The sequence below is a fragment of the Onychostoma macrolepis genome, chromosome 02 (assembly GCF_012432095.1).
Source record: "Onychostoma macrolepis isolate SWU-2019 chromosome 02, ASM1243209v1, whole genome shotgun sequence".
Classification (NCBI taxonomy): domain Eukaryota; kingdom Metazoa; phylum Chordata; class Actinopteri; order Cypriniformes; family Cyprinidae; genus Onychostoma; species Onychostoma macrolepis.
In genome coordinates, this window is record NC_081156.1 from 27,390,959 (window position 1) to 27,405,099 (window position 14,141).

The window sequence follows — 14,141 nt, forward strand, 5'->3', positions numbered from 1 at the left end:
AGTCTGTGGAGGGAGCTGAAGGTTCGAGTTGCCAAACATCAGCCTCGAAACCTTAATGACTTGGATAGGATCTGCAAAGAGGAGTGGAACAAAATCCCTCCTGAGATGTGTGCAAACCTGGTGGCCAACTACAAGAAACGTCTGACCTCTGTGATTGCCAACAAGGGTTTTACCACCAAGTCACTAAGTCATGTTTTGCGAAGGGGTCAAATACTTATTTGACTCATTAAAATGCAAATCAATTTATAACTTTTTTGAAATGTGTTCTTCTGGATTTTTATGTTGTTATTCTGTCTCTCACTGTTCAAATGAACCTACCATTAAAATTATAGACTGATAATTTATTTGTCAGTGGGCAAACATACAAAATCAGCAGGGGATCAAATAATTTTTTCCCCCACTGTATGTATATACATACATACATATATATATAAAATAATTGTGCTTTTGTCATTTTTGTTTATTTATTTTTGAAATATTACTATTTGGGTTTAATTTAGATTTATTTAAGTTTTTATTTATTTCAAGTTGGCAACTTAAGTGCTTCAACTTATTTCAGTTAGTTGCCAAAGAAACATTCCTATTTATCATTTAATGTTTTTCATGTAATATTTCAGTCTTATTTTATTTTTGAATTAATTCAGATAATAGAAATGTATTTAAAAGGTTTAGTTTTAGTTAATAGTAATAACTGAGTCCTGCTCCCAAACTCAGCCATTAGTTCGTCGAAGGCATTCTGTCTGAACTTTTTTTCTGACAGATTTTTTTTTAAACAACATATAAAATCACATTTATTAGAGTAGTGTCCACTTTTTGGTAGGGCTCTTAAAAGTGTGAAATGGACCTATATTTGCATACATTTGTCCCTGACCCTGTCAATTTAGACTTTCGTTAACTATCAAACAAGCAACACATTTTGCACTGATTTATTGATTTGAGAAGACATAAATATGCTCAAATATTCCTTATTTACTGCAAAATTTATACTGTTTTTTTTTTCGTTCTAATATTAATATAAGTACATTTTATATCTTGTATTCAGGCTCCAACCAAAGAATTTTTTTTACAATTATGATGGAAAAGTAAATTGTCCACGCACAGGTGTGAGTACCTCCCTGTAACCTCTAGCAGACCTCTAGATGATGCTGTCTCTGCATGCAGACAAACACACATATGGAAATAAACAAAATAAATGAACATTAAAAAGAGATGCACAGAAATCATGAGAATAAAACAAGTGAAATCTGTCATGAGTATCCGTGAAATCATAAAACAACCCAGGCATAACATGAAATCATGATGATGACAAACATAAAAGCAAGTCCCTGTAAACTAAAATATATTCAAATGATTTGATTTTTTTTTTTGTGAGCGATGTATGTGTATGATACCTGAAGCATGGCAGAGAGATCACAGTCTCATAGAATCTCCATGTGGCGATGAGATCGTCTCTGACGGGGTTGGTGGAGTAGTATCTCCATGCAGCCTGAAATCAATATTCAGTATTGAATATTAAGCAAATGTGCAGTTGAGGAATGAGCCTGAAGGAGTGAATTTACTGCGGATTTAAGTTTGTCTTTGGTTACCTGTATTAATGAAGCTGCAGGATTTCTGCGTTTCTCAAAGTGTTTCTGCCTGTGCTGTTCCTGAACTTTCAGAGCCAACCCAGAACCAAGAATACCCTACAAACATAACCAGATTTCAGCATAAAGTGGTAGGCTATTTTTAAAATAGCATAACTAATTTACATTTAGTCATTTAGCAGACGCTTTTATCCAAAGCGACTTACAAACAAGCGACGTGCTATGACAAGTCTCGGTTAGCCTAACGCAGTACACATAGCAAGGTGTTTTTTGTTTGTTTTTTATATAGTAATTAAGAAGAAAACAAGTAGATAGAATAGAAAAATAATAGTGTTAGAGGCCTTTTTGGAAAACAAGCAGTTAGAAAACGAATAGAGAGTGCAAGGGTCAATAAAAAAAAAAAAGGTGGGAGAGATGTGTTTTTAGCCTTTTCTGGAAGAAGGCTGCTCGGATCTCTCTTATGAGTCAGTTTGTGTTAGTGAATCAAACACATACAGCTTACAATTTGTGCTGCACTTCCCTGTTGAAAAAAAACAGCATATGTTGGTTAGGTATGTTTAAAAGCATGGCAGCTAATTTGAGCTGCTTTAAACTGGTCCTTAGTTGGTCCTGTGCAGGAGCTAGTTGCTTAGGACCAGCACATGACCAGCTTAAACTAGCTCATAACCAGCTTATAACCAGCTCGAACCAGCTGCCATGCTTCAAAACATACCTAACCAACATATGGTTAGACTGATATCAGTTACTGATTTGCTGTTCATATGACACTGTGTAGTTTAAGATACATATAATGAGTTTTGTCAGTAATATTTTATATAAAATGAATTAATAAATTAAATGTTTGCAATATCAAGTAACATAACAGACTGTTTTTGTAGCTCTAGAATAATAACTGGAAGCAGATGACACCATAAGTTACAAATGGTCATACCTGTTCTAACGTTAAAAATAAGGTGGATAATCTAGCAGTTATACTGTAATTTGTAACAGCATAAATGTATTTTAGGAAAAAAAGAAGCTGTACTCACGGCTGGAAGAGCAAAAAACGACACACCGATAAGAGCGAAGGTCCCGGCCAGAAGACGCCCTGCCCACGTCTTTGGGGTCTTGTCACCGTAACCAATGGTTGTCAGGGTGATCTGACACAAGAGTGAAATCATATGTCATCAGTGTGATTAAGGCTAGCACGGCTAAGAGGCTATCAAAGTACTTGAGCTGTAAAACCATTAAAAAGGTAGTATTAATGGAGCTGCTGTTAGTGTCACGAAAGGTGGTATAAATGGGGCTGCTATAAAACCATCCCAATCAGTAGTACTAATGGAACTGATGTAAAACCGTCACGTATGGTAGTGTTAATGGAGCTGCTGTGAAAAGAATTACCGTGCATTTAAAAAATCACTTTTGAAATTGTGACAAACAATGGTTCAGATGTTCTTTCTTATTAAATTGACTTTCGCTTTTCATCATGGAGGAAAATGGATCTTTTATGGATCTTCACCACAGTAGCTCAAAAAATGCTAAAATCACAGAACAGGTGCATAAGGCAATTTTTTTTAATTTTTTTTTACAATTATATTTTTTGTTGTTGTGGAGCTGATGTTTTCAGCAGAGTTTCAATACATTCGCTCATGATGTGAGCTGAATGAAGAGCGTCTAAGCTCGAATCGTCACCTGTGGTGAGAACATAAATATGTTTCTATCTCTGCCTGGAGCTGTGGTGTGCCTACTTTGATTTTTTGGTTCAAATTCTTGTGTGGTGGAGCACCCACATTGAGCTTTTGCCTACTGGATGTGTGCTCTTGGACTGTTTTTTGTTATACATTCACTCATAAAAACTGAAAAAAGTAACATTACACAAACCAGTAATATAATGCAGGTTTGGTACAAACTTTAAAGTGTCAATGTATGAATTTGAAAAATGAGTAGCTCAATAATGGAGCCAAATTAAGCTTAAATCACTAAACCAGTGCATAAAAAATGTCAAGAGTAAACTTTTTTTATTATTTTTATTTTTTACAACATTTTTCTTAATTTTATTTATTGAGCTGATTTTTTCAGTCAAGCTATCATATATTTGCTTTAAAAATAATAATAATAATTTTAAAAAGTAATCATGTCAGCTTGGTACAAACTTTAAAGTGGCCTTCAAAGTGTATGAATTTTAAAAATGAGCATCTCAAAAATGGAGCTAAAATTAAGCTAAATCAAAATGAATGAGTTTTTTTTTTTAACTTTATACAGTATATATGTATATGTGTGTGTGTGTGTGTGTGTGACCCTGGACCACAAAACCAGTCTTAAGTCGCTGGAGTATATTTGTAGCAATAGCCAAAAATACATTGTATGGGTCAAAATGATAAATTTGTCTTTTATGCCAAAAATCATTAGGATATTATGTAAAGATCATGTTCCATATTTTGTAAATTTCTTACCGTAAATATATCAAAACTTTTTGATTAGTAATATGCATTGCTAAGAACTTCATTTGGACAACTTTAAGATCTCAATATTTTGCACCCTCAGATTCCAGGGGCCAGTTGCACCAGCTGGACGCACACCCGGTTGTAAGACTAGCCTGGACGTAAAATGCACTTTAAGTCGTGCGTAGAATTTATACCCGCTGCACCATCTCGACATCTTTTCTCGGACATTATTAGTTTTTAGGATTCATGTCTGTTAGGATTCCCCGACTGAGCCTGGTTTCTCCCAAGGTTTTTTTCTCCATTCTGTCACAGAGGGAATTTTGGTTCCTTGCCACTGTTGCCTCTAGCTTGCTCAGTTGGGGACACTTAATTTCTAGTGATTATCGTTGATTTGATTGCACAGATACTATTTAAACTAAACTGAGCTAGACAATGACATCTCTGAATTCAATAATGAAATGCCTTCAACTGAAAATTGAGAAAATTGAGTGTTTAATCTTATCATTATACATTACTGACAATCTATCCTCTAATTTGATACTGTTAAGTGCTTTGACACAATCTGTATTGTTAAAAGCGCTATATAAATAAAGATGACTTGACTTGACTTAGTTAATTATTACTGCAGACATGAACTGTAATGTTTATGGTCTTTTCGGACAGGATAAGTGATTTCGCAGAGCTCGGTGTTGACTATAATGCTGCGTTCAAGTCCTCCTGGGACGTTCACACTTACTAGTTGACAAGTCGTTATCACGACGTCGGGTGCGTTCAAGTCACTTTGGTCGGAAAAAGATGGCGATTTAACTTTTCTACATAAAATTTAATGATTTTTAAACGATTTTTTTAAACTCTGCATCTACAAAATATTGAATGAAGAATGTGCATCAGTGTGTTTTTTCTTTTTTGCGTTTTTATTTAATTTATGAAGGTGATGTAAACTGAATAATTATATATTCTATTATAATTATACAATAATATAATATTGTGTATATGTAACTTATATAGTTTTATTGTACATTACAAAAAAATAAGAATTTTATTTATTTCAACAACTTTACCGACGCTGCATATCTTTAGTCTTTGGCAGCCATTGCATCCGACACGTTTTTTCACTGACACGCCCCCAACTCGGAAACTCGGGGCTTAAAGAAAATTGAGTTTCCCACTCGTAATAAGGACTTTGTGGTGGCGTTCATGTGCGTTCAACTCGTAAATACGATGTATCTGACATGACTTGAACGCACCATGACACTCTGCCGACAGTAATTGAACTAATAAAAAAATATTTAAGTACAGCTTGTAATTATGCAGTAAAATATTACATATGATCTGGGATTATTAAAAGAAATGTACCATTCGACATCTTGCTTGGAAGGACAGTAGGCCTATGCTTGGAAATATTTCACGTCTTTAATTCCATTCATTATTTGTAGCGTGCCTGCCATCCAATAATCGCAGTAAGTTCTGTGCTTTGTTGCTTTTAATCAGAAATAAAGTATCAGCTTTCAAATTCTGTCAGTTTTATCACAAAATACAAACTATAAATGTGGTTTTTCAGCCACAGAAAGATGTCAGTAAAACAATGTCACGAAAAGTCACATTTACCTCAGGAAAGACATTCATTGTAGCATAAACTCGATAGTCAGCTAGAAAAAAAAAAAAAACTAGAGAGAAGCATTGTATTGCTGTCACGCCCCTGGACTGTCTTGTGTGTTTTGCTCCCCATGTGTGCCCTGTGACCCAGTTTCTGTCTCCCTTTGATTGTCTGATTTGATTCCAGGTGTGTCTCCTTAGTTCTTTGATTGTCCTGTCTTTATAAGCCCCAGTCCTTTCAGTTAGTGTTTGTCGGTCTTTGAGTGTCTACCCTGCCTGTTCTCTGTGTTTCCTGTTGGATCATTAAAGACTCTTCACGTGTATTCCTCGTCTCCTCGTTCCTGGTTCCCGTGCCCCCGTGCCCCCGTGCCCCCGTGTACCGTGACAATTGCATTTATTATATTTTATTTTAACGTGCAGGGAGATTTCAGATATAAAAACGCGGACTTGTTAGAAAATGTTTACTCAATGGTAATGGTGGCTTCACATGTTATGCTGTCTTGAGCAATTCAGTTCTATATTAGTAGTTGTAGCCATTGCAGCGTGAACGTCGTCTCAGCTTTATCTATAACTGCGGGAGAATGTGTCAGCGTGGACGTGCATCGTCTACGCCGGGCATAGTTGCGTCTGTTTGTAGTTTTAGTTGGTGCAACAGGTGTAAATATTTATCGTAAAGCTGGATGTAGCAAAGCCCAGCGAAGGGCTTACACCCAGCTTTTTTACGTCTAGTTGGTGCAACCGGCCCCAGATTTTCAAATAGCTGTATCTCGGCCAGATATTGTCCGATCCTAACTAACCATACATCAATGGAAAGCTTATTTATTCAACTTTCAGATGATGTATAAATCTCAATTTCGAAAAAATTTACACTTAAGACTGGTTTTGTGGTCCAGGGTCACATATATATGTATATGTGTGTGTGTGTGTGTATATATCTTTACTTTACTTCCTTATATCCAAATTCTGAGTTTGCTACCTCAGTTTGAACTAATTTAAAAGGCATTCTCAAATCAATTTAAAGAAAATTCTAAATGCGAGGGCCGTGCGTCTTTCTCACCAGTCCCCACCAGAGGGCGTCTGCATAGGTGTCAAAGTCCTGCGGGGCTGGTGTTGGGGAGGGGCCCTCGGTGTATGATGGCTCCACAGTGACATCATCCTTCTCAACCAGGTACACCAGGAAGGAAGCCAGGATCAATGACAGGAAGCCGATGTACCACGCTGTAATCAGCTCCTGACCGCACACACCAGCCGGGAAACACACACACACAGCAGTACTGAGATCAAACTTCACCAGACACTGATATCTGATTGTTTGTGCTTGCGTATGTACTTTGCATGTCTGTGTATCGCAGACCATAGCATTTTTGAGGAATGAGTGTGTGTGTACTTGGGATTGTGTGGATATTGCCAACCCCATCGGTTTATTTGAGCATGCTTGACGTGATTTGAACAAGCAAGACGTGCTCTTAGATGTTGATCTAGAGGGAATGGTCTGTTGGCGTACATCACATCATGTGTGTGGATACCTTGCTGTGTGTATATATTGCAGATCCAAGCAGTTTCCAGGTGCCTCCGCGGCGGTCCATTCGTAGCATTCGAAGGATCTGCAGGAAGCGCAGACTGCGTAGCGACGTGGCCAACACATTTCCCTGGTTTCGTACGGCAACCACCGGCACCGAAGCAATCAGTACAAAGATATCTGACAACATAGAAACAGAGCATAGAGAGTCTCTTATGCTCATTAAAGCTGCATTTATTTGATTAAAAAAACAATAAAAATAGTAATATTGTGAAATATTACAATTTAAAATAACTATTTCCTCTTTGAATATATTTTAAAAGGTAATTTATTCCACTGATGGCAAAGCTGAATTTTCAGCATCATTACTCCAGTCTTCAGTGTCACATGATCCTTCAGAAATCATTCTAATATGCTGATTCAATTATCAAGAAACATTTCTTATTATCAATGTTGAAAACAGCTGTGCTGCTTAATATTGTTATGGAAACTGTGACACATTTTTTCAGGATTATGGATGAATGGAAAGTTTAGAAAACAGCATTTATTTGAACTAGAAACATTATAAACTTTTGTAACATTATAAATGCCTGTACTGTCACTTTTGATCAATTTTATGTCTTTGCTGAATGAAATTACTTTCTTTCAAAAAACTCCCAAACATTTGAATGTAGTAGTGTATGTGCATACTGTATGCGTATGTTTCAGTGTGACTGTGTGTTTGATTGGGTCAGTGAGTTTAACTCACCCAGGACACACAGCGGTTTGCGGGCGAATTTGAGCCGTCCTCTCCAGCCCTTATATCGACAGCAGCAGCCGGCGGCCCATATCCTCAATGCAAACTCGCCTCCAAAAATAAAGATTGTAAATGTCTCCTACAGGTGAGAGAAACATTCAGTCATTTTCCTCAACCATTCAGTCTCATATGCAAACATTGCATTGGCTATGAACAGAAGGTATACACTCACCAGAATCACTAGCCAGTGTGCCGAATCTTTCTCGTGCTCTTTGAACGTTGTTAAAATTGACAGAATCAGGCATCCCAAAACAATCAGAAACCTAGAAATTCAGAAAACAGAGAGTGAGCGGGAGCTTCATACAGTGTGTGTATATATATATATATATATATATATATATATATATATATATATATATATATATATGTGTATACATACAAGGAGTATATACAAGGAGATAGATAGATAGACAGATAGATAGAAACAGCTGTGGGGGAAAAAAACTGGAATGAAGATCTTTTTTAGTTGCTATGGATACCTCAGCTGAGTCATGATAAAATCTTTTTTTTTTTTCTATCTTGGAAAAACCTGCTACCTTTAGATATAAACGCTCACGGTATCATTTTACCAGCAGAGGGGGCTGATGAATACACGGCACTGTATTGGGAGAGAGGGATGTATTGGATATATCCTCCCTTCTCACACACATTTGCAAAACAATCCTATTACCAGATGCTGAGCTGGTAAGATTTACAAGCTTAATTTTTTACAACAGGTAATCAGAAACCTGGTGCTGCTGTATACTGTATAGGATGCTCATTCATTTTCCTTCCTGAATATCAAGCCAAACAAAGACATGCTGTGCTCGCTTACCTGGGTATTTAATTATGAGTACTGAAAAGAAAAATACATTTTGTCATCCTTTACACGCCCACATGTCTTTAGAAACCTATAATATGATTTGTATGCTCCACAAAAAGGCAAAAAAGACACCATAAAAGAAGCATAATAGAGTATGAGTGAAGGAGACCGTTTTCAGCAAAAAGCAAGTTGGCATGAAATAAAAATTCTTCCTATCCATTTAATAAATGAATGAATCTTATTATTCACCTATGCATGTCTCATTTTCAAAACATTTTTTACCTTGTTTTTTTTTTTTTTTTTAACTTCCAGTGAAATGACACACTTATCTCTGGTGAAGTATTCAGGACTTCTGTATAGAACTGTTTAGTCCACCACTTTCTCACAATCGACTGCGCTCTTACATTCAGATCAGCCTCCAACCAGTCAACAAACAAGTCCCTTAAGTTAATCTGTTTTTACTTGGATGTCCGTTACAACATGAAAGAAAAGATCTGTCACTCCCAGGGTTATTGTAGTCAACTTAAACTAAAATAAAAATGAGAAAATCTGTATTTAAAAAATGAATAAAAATGACAAAAACAACAAAATGACAAACTATAACTAAAATAAAAATGAATAAAATATTTTTATAAACTAGATTAGTATCTTTAATAATAGTAAAATAATCATAATAGTGCTACTTCTGAAATATAGAGGCTTTAAAGCTTTAGAAATACTGGAATACTCTATAAAGCACAGAGTTATATGAGCCATAATATATTTATAATGCATCATTTTTATTTTTTGTGTGAAATAAACCTTTAGCAAGGATATAGTGCCAAATACTTGAACACAGAAACACAGCCATAAATGTGTGTAATGATTTGTGTATGCAAGTGACTGGGGTGATTAAGCCGTTTTCTGCTGTCTTGTTCTGTTACGTCTGGGAATCTAGCTGTACCGTGTGGCATCCAGCAGAACACACATGCAGACTCACATATTTCCCTTATCATCCTCACTCTATTTGTCAGTTGACCTGTTGGCAGTTTCTATGGTTTCGCATTTGTAGGTTATATCTGTGCTGTTTCCATGGATACAAATATTCATCACACACACATATACACAGTCATACACACTGCTACATGCTCAGCATCTGGTCTCCAGTGAAAGCTTTTAGCATCAGCACACTAATAACCTGTAATGGTCATGCTGCTATCTCTCTTACTGTGTGTCGACTGAAGTGTGCAGGGTTTTCTTGAAGAGTGATGCTTCCCTCAACACAACGATGGAATACCATGACTCTCAGGGTGCTCATTCTCAACTGTTGCTCTAAAATATGATTATGTTCTTAATGAAAATGGCTATTAAGAGAGAAAACCACTCAACAACCCAGAATGTAGAGATGATTATGAAAAAATATGATTATATATATATAACTAATCTAGGCCTCAATTTGATCAAGCGAATGTGTTTGCGATAAATAACTGCACATACTGTTATCCACAGAATTAAAAATGTTTTAATTATTATTTTTATTCATAATTATTAAAAAGACAAAAACCATTAAAATTTCACAGGGAATTTTTGGTGTGAGGTGAGCAATGCATCTAATATTACATAATCAAATGTTTGTGAGGTCTATAATATCAAAGCCTGAAAAATAATGGTGGTGTCTTATTTCATAATCAAATCAGATGACTGCATTCCAGCAACAAGATACATGTGTGCGATCACTCGATAGGCGTCACTGATGTATAACCATTGATAGTCATGTGCTGATGCATTCATTTTTCTGAAGTTACAAAGTTGTGAACATTCTCTGTGAGTTGAGTCATTTTTGCAGCTTGGTTTCAATTAAAGAATTCCCCAACATAGAGAATCACAAAGCAAAGCAAAGCAAAACAAAGCGAAACAAAACAAAGCAAAACAAAACAAAGCAAAACAAAGCGAAACAAAACAAAGCAAAACAAAGCAAAGCAAAGCAAAGCAAAGCAAAGCAAAGCAAAGCAAAGCAAAACAAAACAAAACAACAAAAACAAAACAAAACTGTGGAAAAATACTAAAACTTTTAAAACCTCCTCGCAAAAAACAAGATACATAAACAAGACAAAAAACAAAACAAAACAAAAATTCCAGCAACAACAAGTGTCTGATCACTCTATAGGTGTCATCAATGTGTAACCACTGACAGTCACGTGTTGATGCCTTCATTTGTCTGATGTCATAAAGTTGCAGATGTTTATAACGAGTCATTTGTGCAGCTTAGTTTCAATAAAAGCTCTTTTTGGATTGACAGGAAGTTTTAAAATTTCCAGTATGTTTCCACAGTATATCAGACTCTTTTATCCAACAACATCAAGGAAAATTTGATTGTTCGTAAAATGACCCCTTCAGTGCTGTTTACAAAGAATTGTTAGAGATGTTTGTTGAATATAGAGGTTGGTGAGAGCAATCCACACCGATCAATAGTGATTCAGTTGGTAAGTGGAATCATTTTATACTCCACTGAATGGAGGCAACTATGCAGTGTGCAGTTTTTAACTAAAAACCAAATAAGACCATCGGCATGCAGAGACATACAAGGTATAATTTTTGAGAATGCATATTAATTATGGGGTAAACATGATCAGTGCTTCTACTACTAATAAATCTACTGTTACACTTTACCATAGAGGCTTATAAAACTATAATATGATTTGCATCTAAAAATTATTTGCATAATTATATTTTGCTGGGGTTTGTCGGCTTTAAACCAAGCCCACATTCACATATAACTTAAAACAGAGACAAATACAAAGATTTAGTAGATTTAGATAAAGATTATGGCTAACAAACATATGTTCTAAGAACGTTTTGCTAACATTTCTACATTGCAACAAATGTCCACCTATTTCAACTTAAGCTGCTGCTTGAAATTATGAAGTATAATCAACTTGATGTACAAGTCATTCCAACTTAAATTACGTTAAAATGACTTATAAAATCAACTTAAATTGAAATTGCTTAACTTATTTTGATGAGTTAAAGTAATGTAAAAACATAAGTAATCTTGACTTACTGATCAAATCATTATGAATTTTTTTTAATGAATTTTACCTGAAAGTAAAAATAAAGGCCCACTTTTTTAAATATTCAAAAAAAACATTGTTTTGATTATATATGAACGTTAAGGGAACATTCCATTTGATCCTTTTGTAAACATTATGGGAATGTTACATAAATGTTCTCTGAACATTCTGAAAGTAATATATATATAAAAAAAAAAAAACGTTGACGAATGTCCATCTAAAACGTTTCAGAAAAACATTCCATGAATGATGTATAAATAATGTTTTTGTGCTATTGTTTTTAAAACATTGTTAAAGACCAGAAAACTTTGAATGAACATTATATTAACTTTACTGAAAGAACATTTTGTTCATAACTTGCCAGAACATTAGCCGTTCCCAGGGGATATACTCTATTCTACAGAACGAAATTCTACAGTATTTCTCATTTCAGTCTCTTTTTTGGGTCTAAAACAAAGTTCAAGAGAACAGCAGAAGTGCAGGAAACATAAATTGTCCAAAACCCAAAATACTGTGCATGTCTTCGAAAGAGAGAGTCTGTCATGGAAGCTTTCCTATGCCTGTGTTCTGTCTTGGTAATGCTGTGAGAGTAATGTGTGTGTGTGTGTGTGTGTGTGTGTGTGTGTGTGTGTAGTGTGTGTGTGTGTACGTGTGCATCTGTGAGAATGTGTGTGTAACTTGGCTGTTTGTCTGATCGATGTTGAGGGCATATTGGCTGTAATGGGAGCATCAATATATGAGGTGAGTCATAACAGGACACATCAACCTTTATAATAAAACACACACATACACACAGCCGTGCGGTTCTGCTCCAGAGCATGCTGGATTCTACTAGAGTGAATTATTCTGTAGTACTTGTGAGGAAAAGAGAAGGAGCCAGAGAGAGAGAGACATGTAGCCCCATTAGAGGTTATTAGTGAGGTGGATGTTAAAAGCACAGTATTTCTCTGCTGATTTCAGGGAACAGCAGATTACAGCTCTCACCGGAGACCAGAGCACAAAGCAGCAAGCATGTGCAGACAAGAGCTTCAAAACCCCCCAAAATTGGTTTCCAGGTCTATTTTGTTTGGCTGATTTTAAAAAATTTATGCTGCAGGGTTATTAGTATTATTTAGACAAACTGAACTGAAAATGTGTCTTATGTCTAGAAATGACTTATCAGATAGCCATGAGGTATGTGCCCCCTTTGTGACTTTTTTTTTAGATATCTTGGTTGTAGTTTTTGAAACAAAATTTGCTGAAAAGTGTAAATAGTGAACATACACTCATTTCACCACTGTAAAAAAGTAAATGCCATAATATTAAACTTAATATCTGCTTGGATGACAATAACTGCAACTAAACACCTCCACAAGTCTCTGTTGAGGAACTCATTCTTTTTTGAAAAACTCTCTTTTAACCCTGACAAACTAGGTCTTCAAGTGTGAACTGTTTTTTCACGTCCCTCTTCCTCTCTATAGGATTCAACTCAAAACTTTAACTAGGCCACTCTAAAACTTTACTTTCGTTTCCTTTCAGCCACTGAAATGAAGCTTTGAGTCCCGAACACCGACCTAAGCTCATGCTTGAGATGCCTGCTGTTGTTCTGGGATCTTTTGAGACTTCCCGGATCAGGAGCTGCCGTGTTCTTGGAGAATTTTTTGTCCGGTCAACCACTTCTGGGAATATTCACCACTACTCTATTCGCAGGTAATGGACTGCACCGTGGTTCAACAGAGGCCAAGAAATGGACTTTGTAACCCTTTCCAAACTAAAGTAGCTAAACTTTTCTTCAGTTGTTTCTTTAATCGGGGCATGTGAACATGTAAAAGCTTTGTAGTGAACACTCATCTCAAAAAAAGGTTTGTCCATTTAAACTCAACATGACAGGCTGCAGTAAAGTCTGCCTGTGACAGCCTCCTAAATCTAACTGCCAAACAAGATTTTTTTTCCTTTCTTGATTTCAAGACCAATTCAGTTACTTTTTCTCAGGGGCAGAATGGGTGTTCTGTGAACTTTTCTAGTAAACAAATGAAATGCTGTAAAAACTGTCAGAAATGTAATGTGTTAACATCCACTGAGATTAAATTGGACAGCTGTGATTAAATAATATAAAATATTACATCAAATATATAATAAAATAAAAATGTAAAATATAAAATGTTTTATTTTATGTCAAAAATGCAATGTGATAATACAAAAACATCCATTAGAGATATAAATAATAAATAAATAATTAGTATAAATATAAATAATTATTTTAATATAATATTAAACATTAATATAAATTGTTAAAAAAAATAATATAATAATTTATATTATTCGTATAATAATAATTTTTTCTCTCTCTCACACACACACACATACACACACACACACACACACACACACAC

At 35.4% G+C, this 14,141-nt stretch overlaps 1 protein-coding gene across 3 annotated transcripts in view; it reads right to left on the reverse strand.

Moving 5' to 3' along the window:
- kcnq3 (potassium voltage-gated channel, KQT-like subfamily, member 3) overlaps nt 1-14,141 on the reverse strand; it is a 56,042-nt gene that overhangs the window by 18,153 nt on the left and 23,748 nt on the right. For all 3 annotated transcript variants that reach the window (XM_058794608.1, XM_058794592.1, XM_058794600.1), the window contains exons 5-11: nt 8,090-8,180; nt 7,870-7,996; nt 7,129-7,301; nt 6,660-6,833; nt 2,612-2,722; nt 1,587-1,682; nt 1,392-1,486 (exon numbers count right to left, since the gene is read on the reverse strand). In XM_058794608.1, coding sequence (XP_058650591.1) covers nt 1,392-1,486; nt 1,587-1,682; nt 2,612-2,722; nt 6,660-6,833; nt 7,129-7,301; nt 7,870-7,996; nt 8,090-8,180 — 867 coding nt within the window. The remainder of the gene's footprint in view (nt 1-1,391; nt 1,487-1,586; nt 1,683-2,611; nt 2,723-6,659; nt 6,834-7,128; nt 7,302-7,869; nt 7,997-8,089; nt 8,181-14,141) is intronic.